This window comes from Nicotiana tomentosiformis, chromosome 11, assembly GCF_000390325.3.
Source record: "Nicotiana tomentosiformis chromosome 11, ASM39032v3, whole genome shotgun sequence".
NCBI lineage: Eukaryota > Viridiplantae > Streptophyta > Magnoliopsida > Solanales > Solanaceae > Nicotiana > Nicotiana tomentosiformis.
In genome coordinates, this window is record NC_090822.1 from 36,668,928 (window position 1) to 36,684,816 (window position 15,889).

Sequence of the window (15,889 nt, forward strand, 5' to 3'; positions counted from 1 at the left end):
ACGGAGGACAATATCACGAAGACAAATAAGAGCCAGCTACTCTGAAGAGTAGGTAGTCATTACTGGAATAGAGTGTGCAGACCTGGTCAGTCTGTTCACAATGACCCACATAGTGTCGAATCTCCACAAGGTCCTTCGAAGTTAAAATACAAAATCCAAAGTGATACGCTCCCACTTTAACTCCAGAATATCAAGCCTCCGAAATAAACCACCTGGTCTCTGATGCTCGTAATTCACCTGCTGACAGTTCAAACACCCAGCCACATACTCCATAATATCTTTCTTCATTTTTCTCTACCAGTAGTGCTGCCTCAAATCATGGTACATCTTCGCGTACCCAGATGAATAGAATACCGCGAACTATGGGCCTTCTCAAGATTTATATCACACAACCCATCCACATTTGGAACACAGATCCGACCCTACATCCTCAAAACCCTATCATCACCAATAGTCACCTCCTTGGCATCACCATGTTGCACCGTGTCTTTAAGGACAACTAAGTAGGGATCGTCATACTGATGCGCCTTGATGCGCTCAAAAAAAGAAGACCATGAAACAATGCAAGAAAGAACCCGGCTTGGTTCCAAAATATTCATCCTCACAAATTTGTTGGCCAAAGACTCAACATACAAAGCTGACTGACTCACCCCAACTGGAATAAAAGAAAGACTACCCATGCTCCCAGCCTTCCTACTCAAAGCATCGTCCACCACATTGGCATTTGCGGAATGATAAATAATGGTCATATTATTTTCCTTTTGTAGATCTAACCACATTTGTTGCCTCAAGTTCAGATCCTTTTTCTTGAATAAGTGTTGTAGACTCTTGTGATCCGTGAACACCACATGACACGACATAAATAAAGTGCCTCCAAATCTTTAGCGCGGGAACAATGGCTGCCAACTCCAAATCATGTACATGGTAGTTCTACTCATGGGGCTTCAACTGGCGCGAAGCATAAGCAATCACTTTACCCTCCTACATCAACACGTACCTAATGCCAATCAATGAAGCATCACAATAGACTATGTAAGAACCCAATGTTGAAGGCAAAACCATAACTAGAGCTATAGTCAAGGCAGTCTTGAGCTTCTGAAAGCCCTCCTCACACTCATCAGATCACTTGAATGGGGCATCATTCTGTGTCAATCTAGTCAAATGAGCTACGATAGATGAAAACCCCTCAACAGAATGGTGATAATGCCCGGGAAAGCCTAGAAAACTCCATATCTCAGTAGCGGTAGAAGTCCTGGTCCAACTCTAAACTACCTCAATCTACTTTGGATCCACCTTAATCCCCTCATTGGATACCACATGGCCCAAAAATTCCACCAAATCAAGCCAAAACTAGCACTTAGATAATTTAGCATATAACTTCGTCTCCCTCAATGTCTGGAGCATGATCCTCAAGTGCTGCTCATGATCCTCCCGGTTAAGAGATTACACCAATATATCAGCAATGAACACGATGACGAAGAAATCAAGATATGGATGGAACACGATGTTCATCAAGTGCATAAAAGTTGTTGGGGCATTGGTCAGCCTAAAAGACATCACCATAAACTCATAGTGACCATAGCGTGTCCTGAAAGTCGTCTTTGGAGTATTTGAAGCTCGGATCTTCAACTGATGGTACCCTGATCTCAGGTCAATATTCGAGAACACCATAGCACCCTGAAGCTAGTTGAACAAACTATCAATACGCAGTAGTGGGCACTTGTTCTTGACTGTACCTTGTCCAACTGCTTGTAGTTAATACACATCCTCATAGAACAACCTTTCTTCTTCACAAATAGAATTGGAGCACCCTAAGGTGAGACACTCGGTCTGATGAAACCCTTATAAAGCAACTCCTGAAGCTGTTCGTTTAATTCCTTCAACTCCACTGGTGCCATACGATATGGTGGAATAGAGATGAGCTGAGTGCCTAACATGAAGTCAATACCAAAATCAATATCCCTATCAGGTTGCATGCCTAGTAGGTTTGCTGGAAATAAAGCAGGAAAATCTCACACTGCTAGAACTAACTCAACGGTAGGAGTATTAGCACTAACATCCCTCACAAAGGTTAAGTAGGCCAATCATCCCTTCTCAACCCTCAGATGTGCCTTCAGAAAAGACACCATCCAACTAGGAACATGAACTAATGAACCTCTCCACTCCAACCTCGGCAATGCTGGTATAGCCAATGTCATTATCTTAGCGTGATAATCAAGAATAGCGTGATATGGCGACAACCAGTCCATCCCCAAAATTACATCAAAGTCAACCATATTGAGTAACAAAAAGTCAACCCTCATCTCATAACCCCCAATAGTGACCAAGCATGAATTATAGACACGGTCTACCATACTAAAATTCCCAACAGGCGTAGACACATAAATAGGAGTGCTCAAAGAATCATGAGACATATCAAAATATGAGGCAAAGTAAGATGACACATACGAATAAATGGAACCCGGAATAAATAATGTTGATGCATCTTTATGATAGACCGGAACAATACGTGTGATGACAACATCTGATGCAACAGCTTCTGTGCTACCAGGAAAAGCATAACAACGGCATGACCTCTCTCTCTCTCTCTCTAGGACGTCCTCTACCTGTATGTCATCCACCTCTAGCTGGCTGTGGAGGTGTATATTAACTAGAGTAGCAACTATAGCCTGAGTACCCTATAGAGGTCCACCCATTTGAAGTCTAGGACAGTCCCTCACCATATGCCTAGTATCACCACTATCAAAACAACCTCTCAGAGGGAATGACTGCTAAGCTGAGTCTAACCCGAGTAGCTAGAATAACCGATGTAGGAACCTCGCACTTGAGGTGCACTGGAAGACGAATGTCCAAAATGAGTATTCTAAGGTCCCTGAATAGTTGTAACGCTACGAGTAATCTAAAGTACAGACTGAACTGGTCAACTGAAAAAACCTAAGCCATGATGAGCTGAAGCTGCAGAGCGGGAACCACTAAACCCTCTAAAATATTGTGGCCTCTTGGCCTCCCTATCCTCCTCTACTGGCCACACATACGCTCGAACCTCCGAGCAATCTCCAAAACCTCCTGAAATGGAGTATAAGTTTCCAACATTCGTGTCATACCAAATCTAAGACCATAACTGAGACCCTTGATTAATCTGCAAACTCGCTCTTGGACTATAGAAACCAAAGCAGGTGTGTGATGATATATCTCACTAAATCTCATGGAATACTGGGACACGGTCATAGTCCCCTGACACAACTGCTTGAACTTTATGCGCAATGCATCCCTGAGAGTCTATGGAACAAACTCCCTCAAAAATAGATCAGACAACTGAGCCCAAGTGAGTGGGCTGCACCAGCTGGACGACTCTCTTTGTAAGCCTGCAATCATCTATACACCGACCCTGTTAGCTGTAAAGTAGTAAAGTGGACCCCGCTCAACTCCACTATGCCCATGGTGCAAAGAATGCTGTGATACTGGTCTATCAAACCCCTATACATCCTCAAAAACTACGCCACTAAAATTAGGATGAGAATACATCCTGAACCTATCTAAATGCTTCTTCTCGAATGCCATTGGCCTGACCTCAGGATGAACCGTAGTCACAGGCTGAACCGGCATAGCACCCGGAGCCTGATCAACATGAGCCCGCTGCTCTAGAGTTCGGATGGCGGGAGTCTAAGCTCCTCCCCTAGCCTGAGAAGTAGCTGGTGCAACTAGAATCAATCCCCCCTAATCCAAAGTACCAAACATGCTCAAGAAATGTGCCAAGGTCTCCTATTGTCACGACCCGAAACTTAGCCTGTTATGATGGCGCTTAACATGGTACTAGGCAAGCCGACACCTCAAAATATTTCCAACACTTTTAAATGAAAAATGAATTAAAACAGGTTTAAATAATTAAAGCTCTCATAAACTGGATAGAAAATCAAAACTCAATACTGAAATTCCCAAAAACCAGGGTCTCACTGAGTACATGAGCGTCTATACAACATAAGTCTGAAATACTATCTATGAAAAATTGAAAAAAAAAACATAACGCTGAAAGATAGAGAAGGAGAGTCAAGATCTACGCACACCGGGTAGCTACCTCAAAATCTCCGAATGACTAAGCTACTTAGATAATTAGCACCCACCGTGTCCGAAAACATCTGGATCTACACACGAAGTGCAGGGTGTAGTGTGAGTGCAACTAACTTAGTAAGTAACAAGACTAAATATTGGAGTGAAAGCAGTGACGAGCTTCACGGGTACAGTTCAATTACAGAAATTACAGTACAGGAAAAGTAGGCATGCTTTCAAGTTCGACAGTCAAAGCCAAAATAGTTAAATCATGTCAAGTTCAATTGAAACTGGCTATGGCACATCTCAGTAATTACATGACAGTTATTTATGACAACTGATGTACAAACAGAAATGAAATCATGTGCATACTCTCTAAGTATTAGTGATTCAGTCCTCCCATTCACTCTATCCTCACGGTCACACCTTCCTCCCAGTTACTCCATCCTCACAGCCACTCAATCCTCCGAATCGCTCGACACTCGCACTCAATAGGTACCTGCACCCACTGTCGATATGCAGACTCCGGAGGGACGATTCCAGCCCAAGCGCTATAATAAGCCAATCATGGCATGAGTCAAATACATATGCTGGGGTATGAAACCCGCTCCCATAAATATCCTCACAATCAAGCCCTCGGCCTCACTCAGTCATCAATCTCTCTAGTCTCTCGGGTTCTCAAGAATCATGATAATCAGCCCAAACAATGATGATATAATGTATCAATAAAGGTCAACCGAGATTGAGATATAATATACAAGTTAAAACTATGAAAAAGTACAAAATGGCAATTTAACAGATAATTCAACATGTAACACGACCTCTGTGGGTCCCTACAGTACCAACACATAGCCTAAGCATGATTTATAACATGATAACAGCTCAATTTCTCTAACACATGGTGGAGATATGGGTAACAATAAGATTAATCAACTATATAGTCCCATGGAATCTACCAAGTTACAATTCTTCCGGTGCATACCCACACGCCTGTCACATAGCATGTGCGTCACCTCAACACCAATCATATAACACGTAAATCGGGGTTTCGTACCCTCAGAACTAAGTTTAGAAGTGTTACTTACCTCAAACCGTGCAAAATATCTAATCCAACACGCCCTTACCTTTCAAAAGGTCCTACGAATTCCTCGAATCTAGCCACCAATAGTTCGATAATTCAACACGAGCTAAAGGAATCAATTCCATAAGAAAATACTATGTTCTTAGTCAAAAGTTAAAAAGTCAACTCAAAAGCCGGTCCCTGGGTCCACGTCTCAGAATCCAATAAAAGTGACAAAATCCGAAAGCCCATTCAACCATGAGTCTAACCATACCAAATTTACCAAAAATCTGACACCAAATCGACGCCCAAATCCCCAATTTAAACTCTCCAAATCCCTAGCTTCAAACTCCAAAATTACACCTCAAAACCACATAATCTAGGTGGGAAATTCTATAGGGAAACATAATTATTAAATAAATTTAACCACAAGTGATTTACCTCAAGAATCCATTCGAAATCCCTCTCAAAACATGCCTAAGCCTGAGTTTGAAATGTCCAAAATGATGAAAATCTCGGAAACCCTCCAATTTAAACACTGCCCAGGAATTTTCGCACCTGCGGAGCCTGGGCTGGCACCTGCGCATCCACTTTTGCGGAGAAAACCGCGCTCATGTGGGACCCACTTAACTGGTGACCTCTCGCACCCGCGGTCCCAGCCTTGCACCTACAGGACCGCATCTGCGAACCTTCTTTGCTTCTGTGACGCCCTTGCTGCCTAACCAAATCCACTTCTACGGTCGCCCTCGTGCGATGCGACCACTACACAATCCTCTCATTGCCGCACCTATGCTCCCAGAGCTAATGGAACCATCAAAACTTCAACCCAGAGCCATTTACACACAAGTCAACATTCAATCAACCATTTCAACTTAGGCTTCCAACCTTGAGACTAAGTGTCTCAACTCGTTCCGAAACCTCCTCGGACCTGAACCAACTGCCCCAGCAAGTTACATAGCAACAATTAAGCAGGGAATGAGCAGTGGAGGAATGGGGCTACAACTCTCAAAATGACCAGTCGTGTCGTTACATCCTCCCCTTCTTAAACAAACATTCGTCCTTGAATGGGTCTAGAAACATACTTGGAGTCTCAAATAGGCATGGATAGCTGCTTCACATCTCCCGTTCGGTCTCCCAAGTAGCCTCCTCAGCTGGTTGACCTCTCCACTGCACCTTCACGGAAGCTATGTCCTTTGACCTCAAGTTTCGAAACCTGCCGACCCAAAATGGCCACCAGCTCCACATCATAAATCAAATCACCATCCAACTGAATTGTGCTGAAATCCAAAACATGAGACGGGTCACCAACATACTTCTGTAGCATAGATACATGAAACATTAGATGAACACTCGACAGACTAGGTGGCAAGGCAACCTTGTAAGCCACCTCTCCAATCCTATGCAGCACATCAAATGGCCCAATATACCGAGGGCTCAACTTGACCTTCTTCCCGAACCTCATAACACCCTTCATGGGTGAAACCTTGAGCAGTACCCTCTTCCCAACCATATAAGCAACATCACGAACCTTCTGGTCGGCGTAACTCTTCTGTCTAGACTGCACCATGCAAAGCCGATCCAGAATCAAGTTAACCTTGTCCAAAGCCTCCTGACCCAAGTTAGTACCCAGTAGTCTAGCCTCACCCGGCTCAAACCAACCCACTGCAGATCGACACAAGAACCCCCAAAATCTATGACACAAGTGCGTTGCATGTCCTCCAATATCTGAATAGTGCGCTCGGATTGTCCGTCCATCTCAGGGTGAAATATTGTACTCAACTCAACCTCAGTGCCCAACTCACGGCTCAGCAAAACTCCGATGTAAACTGCATGCCCCGATGTGAAATGGAGGACACTGGCACACTGTGAAGGCGAACAATCTCGCGGATGTAAATCTTAACCAACCGCTCTGAAGAATACATAGTCCCAACTAGAATGAAGTGTGTGGACTTGGTCAGCCGATCCACAATCACCCAAATAGCATCAAATTTTCTCGAAGTCCGTGGGAGTCCTACTACAAAATCCATGGTGATACGCTCCCACTTACACTCTGGAATCTCAAGTCTCTGAAGCAAATCTCCTGGTCTCTGATGCTCATACTTCACTTGCTAACAGTTAAGGCACTGCGCTACAAACCCCACTATATCCTTCTTCATCCTCCCGCGAACTATGGCCTCCTCAATAATCAATTCTCGTAACCCATCCACATTAGGCACACAAATCTGACCATGCATCCTCAACTCCCCATCATCCCCAGTAGTAACTTCCTTGGCATCACCTTGCTGAACCATGTCCTTAAGGACAAGCAAATGGGGATCATCATATTGGCGCTCTTTGATGCGATCATATAAGGGAGACCGAGAAACCATACAAGCTAGAACCCGGATGGGCTCCGAAATATCTAATATCACAAACTAGTTGGCCAAGGCCTGAACATCAACTTCAAGAGGTCTCTCACCAACAAGAATGAATGCAAGGCTACCCATACTCACTGCCTTTCTACTCAAAGCATCATCCACCACATTGGCCTTACTGGGATGGTACAAAATGGTGATATCATAGTACTTTAGCAGCTCCAACCATATCTGCTACCTCAAGTTTAGATCCTTTTGTTTGAACAAGTGCTGGAGACTCCGATGATCTATAAATAGCTCACAACACACACCATAGAGATAATGACTTCAAATCTTCAATGCATGAACGATGGCGGCCAACTCCAAATCATGAAAAGGGTAGTTCTTCTCATGGGGCTTCAACTGGAGTGAAGCATAACTAATCACTCTACCCTCATGCACCAAGACACACCCAATAGCGATCCGAGAAGCATCACAATATACTGTATAAGATCCAGAAGCTGATGGCAAAACTAGAACTGGAGTTGTGGTCAAGGCAGTCTTAAGCTTCTGAAAGCTCTCCTCACACTCGACCCACCACCTGAATAGAGCACCCTTCTGAGTCAATTTGGTCAAGCGATGCAATAGATGAGAAACTCTCCACGAACGGACGTTAATAACCGGCCAAGCCGATAAATCTCCGAATCTCTATAGATGAGGATGATCTAGGCCAACTTTGAACCGCCTATATCTTCTTTGGATCCACCTTATTCCCCTCGCTGGACACCACGTGCCCCAAGAACGCCACCGAACTAAGTCAAAATTCACACTTGGAGAACATGGCATAAAGCTTCTCATCCCTCAGCTGCTGCAACATAATCCTCACATGCTGGGCATGCTCTTCCTAACTACGAGAGTACACCAGGATATCATCAGTGAATACTATGACGAACAAGTCGAGATAAGGATAAAATACACTTATTATCATATACATGAATGTTTATGGGGAGTTGGTCAGCCCAAAAGACATCACAAGGAACTCATAATTACCATAACGGGTCCTCAATACCGTCTTTAGAATATCCGAGTACCGAATCTTCAACTAGTGATACCCAAACCTCAAATCAATCTTAGAGAACATACTCGTTCCCTGAAGCTGGTCAAATAGATCATCAATACGCGGCAAAGGATACTTGTTCTTGATTGTAACTTTGTTCAACTACCTATAGTCGATGCACATCCGTATATTACCGTCCTTCTTCTTCAAAAACAGAACCGATGCACCCCAAGGCGACACACTAGGCCTAATAAACCCCTTATCAAGAAGTTCCTGAAGTTGCTTCTTCAATTCCTTCAACTCAGCTGGTGCCATACAATACAAAGGAACAGAAATGGGCTGAGTGCCCGGTACCAAGTCAATACCAAAGTCAATATCTTTGTCGGGTGGCATGCAAGACAGGTCTGCAGGAAATACATCTGAAAAGTCTCGCACCACCGGAACAGAATCAATAGTAGGGGTATCAGCACCAACATGCCTCACAAAGGCCAAATATGACAAACATCCCTTCCCAACCATCTGCTGGGCCTTCAAATATGAAATCACCCTGCCCGAAACATAATTTAGAGAACCTCTCCACTCGATCCATGGCAACCTTGGAATAGCCAACGTTACGGTCTTAGCGTGACAATCCAACATAGCATGACATGGAGATAACCAATCCCTACCCAAGATCACGTCGAAATCAACCATACTAAGCAATAAGAGATCAACTCTAGTCTCTAATCCCCCAATAGTCACTACACGTGACCGATATACGGGGTCCACAACAATAGTGTCTCCCACTAGCGTAGATACATGAACAAATGAAACTAAGGGCTCACAGGGCATATCCACATAACGAGCAAAATACGATGATACGAATAAGTGGAACCGGGGTCAAATAACATAGAAGCATCCCTGTGGCATACTGAGACAATACCTATGATCACTACATCTAAAACAACAGCATCTGGCCTGGCATAGATAGCATAGAATCGGGCCTGACCACAACCTGATCGGCCTCCCACTCTAGGGCAACCTCTAACTGCCTATGCCCCACCCCGAGCTGACTGGGCTGGTGGTGAAGTAATTGGTGCGGAAGTCGCAGACTGACTCCTCTGCTGAATTGGACCTCCCGAGCGACAAGGACACTGCCTCCACATATGCCCAAACTCCCCGCACTCTAAGCAACTTTCCGATAATGGTGGTGGGTACTGAATCGGGTCACGAGTACCAAAGTAACTGCTAGATTGACCTGGCATAGATGAACCCTGAACCGATGGAGCACGGGATGAACTCTGAGTTGGGAGAGCACTGAAAGGTGACTGACCCGAACAGAGAAATAACTCTGAAATACAATCTATGAAGAACATAATCAAAATACATAAAGCTGAAGGATAGAGAAGGAGAGTCAAGGTCTGCGAACGCCGGGCAGCTACCTTGAAATCTCCGAATAACTAAGATGCTTAGACAATCAGCACCCACCGTGTCCGGTAACACCTGGATCTGCACACGAAGTGCAGGGTGTAGTATGAGTACAACCTACTCAGTAAGTAACAAGACTAGCTATTGGGCTGAAATTAATGACGAGCTTCATGGGTATAGTTCAATTATAGAAATTATAGTACAGGAAAAGTAGGCATTCTTTAATGTTTGACAGTTAAAGCCAAAATAGATAAATCATGTCAAGTTCAATTTAAACAGGATATGGCATATCTCAGTAATTACATGACAATTATATATGCCAACTGATGTACAAACAGAAATGGAATCATATGCATACTCTCAGAGTATTAGTCACTCAGTCCTCCCATTCACTTTATCCTCACAGTCACTCCTTCTTCCCAGTCACTCCATCCTCACAACCACTCAATCCTTCCAATCGCTAGGCACTCGCGCTCGGTACTCGCGTTCGCTCTCAATAGGTACCTTCGCCCACTGTGGATGTGCAGACTCCGGAGGGGCGATTCCAGCCCAAGCGCTATAATAAGCCAATCATGGCATGAATCAAATAGACATGATGCGGCATGCAGCCCGCTCCCATAAATATCCTCACAATCAGGCCCTCGGCCTCACTCAGTCATCTATCTCTCCAGTCTCTCGGGTTCTCAAGAATCATGATAATCAGCCCAAACAACGATGATATAACATATCAATAAAGGACAACAGATACTGAGATATAATATGCAAGTAAAAACTGTGACTGAGTACAAAATTGCAATTTAACAAATAATTCAACATGTAACATGACCTATGTGGGTCCCTACAGTACCAACACATAGCCTTGGCATGATTTCAAACGTGGTAGCGGCTCAATTTCTCTAACATATGGTGGAATTACAAGTAAAGATAAGATTAATCAACTATATAGTCCCATGGAATCGACCAAGTTACAATTCTTACGGTGCACGCCCACACGCCCGTCACCTAGCATGTGCGTCACCTCAATACCAATCATATAACACGTAAATCAGGATTTCGTACCCTTAGAACCAAGTTTAGAAGTGTTACTTATCTCAAACTGTGCAAAATATCTACTCCAACACGCCATTGCCTCACGAAACGGCCTCCAAATTCCTCGAATCTAGCCACAAAAAGTTTGAAACAATTAACACGAGCTAAAGAAATCAATTCCATAAGAAAATACTAAGTTCTTAGTCAAAAGTCAAAAGTCAAAATGTCAACTCAAAAAACCCCAAGGTTCAATAGCGAAAAAGAGAGGCGACAAAGTGGAACAGTATCTGAACGAACAAAAATGGCCACCGATCCCTCATCCGGTGGTGAAAAGCCACGGGACCAGTCCCAAAAATTTCTTCTAAATAATGCGCACACAACCCAGGTAAGCCCCCTTAACTTGTCTTCCCCATCTGCTGAAGAACTCGACAACGGTGGAAATTTGTATTCACGAAAAAATTGCCAGGAGATAATTGCAATGCACTGCAATATTTCTGGATCAAATCGACTGAGTCAAAGCCATGAAGATTTCTCAACACCTCAATTACAATATATACACATCATTTCAGACAACACTATATGCATCAACGATTTTGCATAGGTGAACAACGACCACAATCAACTGTTGGTCGTGCATGGGGTCACAGATATCCAAATTGGTCAAAACCAATGCCAATCCACTCCAATTGATCTGGACAATGATTCCAACCTCTCAAATAACAACCATGATGAACAATTAGTTACAATATTGCAGAACAAAGTTTACACAGAATCGCACATGCCATCTGTTCGACAAAATGCCAGGGTCAGTTTTGATGTCAATTTTTATGAACACATGAATGGTTGTGCTTCACAAAGTCATGTTGAGATTAGTAGTCATGATAAATTACAACAACATTCAACAAAAGAAGGTGCTCAAAGGCAGACACCTACAGTCGCAGCAACAAGGCAGTAACATAATAAACCTGTGAATCAAAATGGGGTGATCCAATTTGAAATTACTGCGCCACATGTACACAATGTTGTTAACACAAACTAGATTCACAATGGCACGGAGCAAGCAGGGTCACAGGATCCTAAAAAAGGGGTATTCGCCTCCAAAAATGCTCATCAGCAACCCACTACATCCCCTACCAATCCCATAAATAACCAGCCTAAGATATCTGCCAATTTTGATCGACCTACCAAAAGAAATAATCAAATAATCCAAGCATCACAAATTCCTACTACTAGCACATTACACATTGCAGTTAACAACAAACCACTGCTTCAGGAAGCACCCAAAGAACAAGTCCAGAAACTCACAAACACAACTGAACTACCACCCTATACTGTCACCCACTCTTACGCTACAAAAATCAGGGCCAGATTCGAAGCGGAGAGAACTCCTATTCAGTTCACCCCACCAAAGCTAACAACAAAATAAGGCAGGCATGCAGTTGTTTTTACAAAAAAGGATTATATGGGCACTATGGCAACAAGATGTAAGAAAACTATGGTTGGGAAATTTGGTAGCACTATACCTAAAATGGAAGTAATTAGAAGAAGCTTCGTGACTCACTGAACTCAGGGGTGGAGTTAAGATTGCTCACTTCAATTCTAAGACTGTCTACATTGATCTAGACAATGAATATGATCATGCAACAGTTAGAAATAAACAATTCATGTACATCCAAGGCCAAATGATGAAACTAGAAGCTTGGACACCTATATTCAATCCGAATGAAGACTCTCCGATAGTACCAGTTTAGATTATCATTCCTGAAATGCCTTGGCACTTATACTACATGGAAATCCTCACACCATTACTGTCTCAGGTGGGAAAAGCATTATTCCTTGATCTAGCTTCATTTCAAAAAACAAGAGGCAGTTTTGCTAAGGTGAAAATGAAGATTGACTTAACCAGGGAAATGCCTCAACATGTTTGGTTAGGTTATAACGAAAATCAAGATGAAAATGGTGACGGTCAATGGTTGGAAATTCAATATGAAAACATAGTTGAATACCGCTCCTATTGTAGGCACCTAGAACACACAATCCATGCATGCCCAGATAAAGCCAAACAGGATGAGAAGCATAAAATGAAAGCTACTGGAATACAAAATGAAGGAAATCTGCAGCAACAGATGGTTACCTCAAATGTACAACAACAACATCTGGTAGTTCAGCAAAGGCAGCCATCTAACCACCAATTTTAGAGCAACCACAAAAAGAAATCCACCACCTGCTAGGGAAGAAGTGCAGAACAAAGAAAATATTCCATCACAAGAGGAATGGCATACACAAAAAAACAAAAAACTTCAAAGGGATTGCACAGAATAACACCAGGAAGCAACAACCATTATACATTGCTAAAACACCAAAGGTTCAGCTACTGCAAAACTCACAAAAAGAGAATGCACCTCAAGCAACCAATCAGGAAGGCATGCCCTCTAACAAGCCTACACAACCATTGGAGAGGTATACTACTGTCAACCATCAGCCCAATACAGCCCCAACCGGTATTGCTACTGGAGAAATCACTAGAGAACTAGAGGTTGGTCAGGAGGAAACATCACACATAAATCCAAAGTGTGTGGTAGTTCCTCAGGTGGTGCAGAAGAATAACCTTATGATGGAACAAGAAACTCAAGCTGCTAACTCTCAACAATTACTTCAGATTGCCACAGAGATTGACCAGGTAACCTCTAAAGTACTCCAGCACCAATAGAAGAGTTTAAAAAAGAAGAAGAAATAGGACAATCATCAGTTGGAGGAATGTGTTACACCTGGGACAGAACAGTTCAGTGAAAACAGGAGCTTTGCACATGGGAACTCTATCATGATTGATAATACAACTGCTGATTAGGTGCAGAGAAGTAAAAATTATGGGATTGTTAAGAGGCCTGCAACAGTTGCTATAGGAAATATGGGGGAAACTACAAATATGAGAACAGTTGACTGGGTTCGAGAAGCTTTTGTAACGCAAAAGGAACCTCTAAATGTACTAATGAATCACTCATGTTAGGAGATACCCTCTCAAAGTTGTTTTAAATCTCAAAATCAACTGCAACAACAAGATTTTATAAGCCAATAGGGAATGACACCTGCTAGGAATCAGAACTCAGATCAGATACAAATACAAGTACAAGCCATGCAAATGAAAGAGGAAACACACAAATTGAACAAGTACATCATGTAAATCACCCTGCCACTGGAGAAATGCATGCCACTACTGAACTTTCACTGCTTAAGTTGCCATCTGTAGAGCAGATTCATAAGGATGATGCAGACACTTTACAATATACCTTATCTTCAGATCTTCAAACTAATGGTGACAACAATAAGCACTCAACTGGAACAGCAGTAATGCAACATAGGGGAATAGTCAATCCTACATTGGAACTTAATTCTGAGGTGCAATTCAGATTGTTACAGCAATAGTTGAGAGATGAAACTCAAAACTCTTTAGTTCTGAATCAAACACATGGAAATGACAATCACAATGCTATGATACCCCATCAGGGAAGTGCTGCAGAACCAGTTCCAATTCCATCTGCTGCAGATACTGGACAGCTATTTCACATTGAACTCAACATTCCTCTACAAACACCTCTACATGTTCTGCATGATATTGTAACTCATAATGTGGCACCAGTTATCATGCAACCAACAGTGTTTGGCATCAAACAATTTGACTAAGAAGGTTATGATGAATCCACAGCTCAGATCTTTAGGGCAGTAGCAAGGGAAATAGATTTATCCCCTAGGTCTGGGGATAAAACAGGTAATAAATCAAGGAAGCAAGGTCAACACAAAAACATACAATAACCAAAACGAATCTTGCCAAGAAGGGCAGTCTCTCATACTAAATAATGATAAAGTCCCTAATTTGGAATATAAGGTCAGTCAATACATAGCAGGCTTTTCAAAGAGTGATCAATGTGCAAAGAGAACATAGTTTTATGGTGATTGCACTGATGCAGCCTTTCCAAAATTGTAGGCACATTCAAACTTACAAAAGGAGATTAGGAATGGAAGTTGTTATGTCAAACATCAATGGCAAAATATGGCTCTTCTTTTATACTGGTGCAGAATGGGAATTAATTATGGACACTGAGCAACAGGTTACTGTCAAGGTATTTCATTAGGATATATCAAGCCACATCATCACGACTTTTGTATACGCAAAATATTCTTCACTTGAAAGGCTGGAACTGTGGGACTATTTATATTACTTGGCTAGTGATATGGATATGCCTTGGGTCGTTGGCGGAGATTTCAATGTAGTCTTACATGAAGATGAAAAGATAGGAGGACTACTGGTGCACCCACCTGAATATGAAGACTTTGCCTTCTGCGTAAACTCTTGTGATTTGTTTGACATTGGCTACAAGGGAAGTCCATTCACATGGTGGAATGGTAGACCAGATGAACACTGCATCTTCAAGCGACTTGATAGGATCTTTGTAAATTTATCTTTCCAGAATCTCTTCCCAAATATAGAAGTAGAACATTTGATACGGACAGGATCAGATCACGCACATTTTCTAATGAGTTGTAGGCAGGAAGCTATGCAATTTGTTAAACATTTTAAGTTCCTCAATTTCTGGACAAAGCATGACACTTTCAAACAAGTAATCAAGCAAAACTGGTTGGTAGATTTTATTGGGGATCCTTTCTTGATGTCAAACAAAAATTAAAGAGAGTGACATCTGCCCTTTCACACTGGAGTAAAGCTACTTTAGGAGACATCTTCAAGCAGCTGGCTATTAGGGAGGATATTGTCGGAGTCAAGGAAATTCTATTTGATGAGGAACCAACATCTGCCAATAGAATTGTACATCAACAAGCACAAGCAGAATTGAAAAAATACCTGAGCATTGAAGAACAATACTAGAAACAAAAGGCGGGAATGAACTGGTTTGCTGAAGGGGATAGAAACACAAGGTTCTTTCACAACCATGTAAATGGAAA

General features: G+C 42.5%; 3 protein-coding genes across 3 annotated transcripts; 1 reads left to right on the forward strand and 2 right to left on the reverse strand.

Moving 5' to 3' along the window:
• Positions 1-422: 422 nt before the first annotated feature.
• Positions 423-779, reverse strand: LOC138901265 (uncharacterized). Its single transcript, XM_070189016.1, has one exon. The coding sequence runs from the start codon at positions 777-779 to the stop codon at positions 423-425; it is 357 nt and encodes a 118-aa protein (XP_070045117.1).
• Positions 780-6,254: 5,475 nt separating this feature from the next.
• Positions 6,255-7,398, reverse strand: LOC138901266 (uncharacterized). The gene is made up of 2 exons (XM_070189017.1): positions 7,221-7,398; positions 6,255-6,769 (listed from the first exon to the last, which is right to left on the reverse strand). The coding sequence occupies exons 1-2, from the start codon at positions 7,396-7,398 to the stop codon at positions 6,255-6,257; spliced, it is 693 nt and encodes a 230-aa protein (XP_070045118.1).
• A 7,764-nt stretch (positions 7,399-15,162) lies between these two features.
• Positions 15,163-15,615, forward strand: LOC138901267 (uncharacterized). Its single transcript, XM_070189018.1, has one exon. It carries the CDS (start codon positions 15,163-15,165, stop codon positions 15,613-15,615), a length of 453 nt encoding a protein of 150 aa, XP_070045119.1.
• Positions 15,616-15,889: the final 274 nt, after the last annotated feature.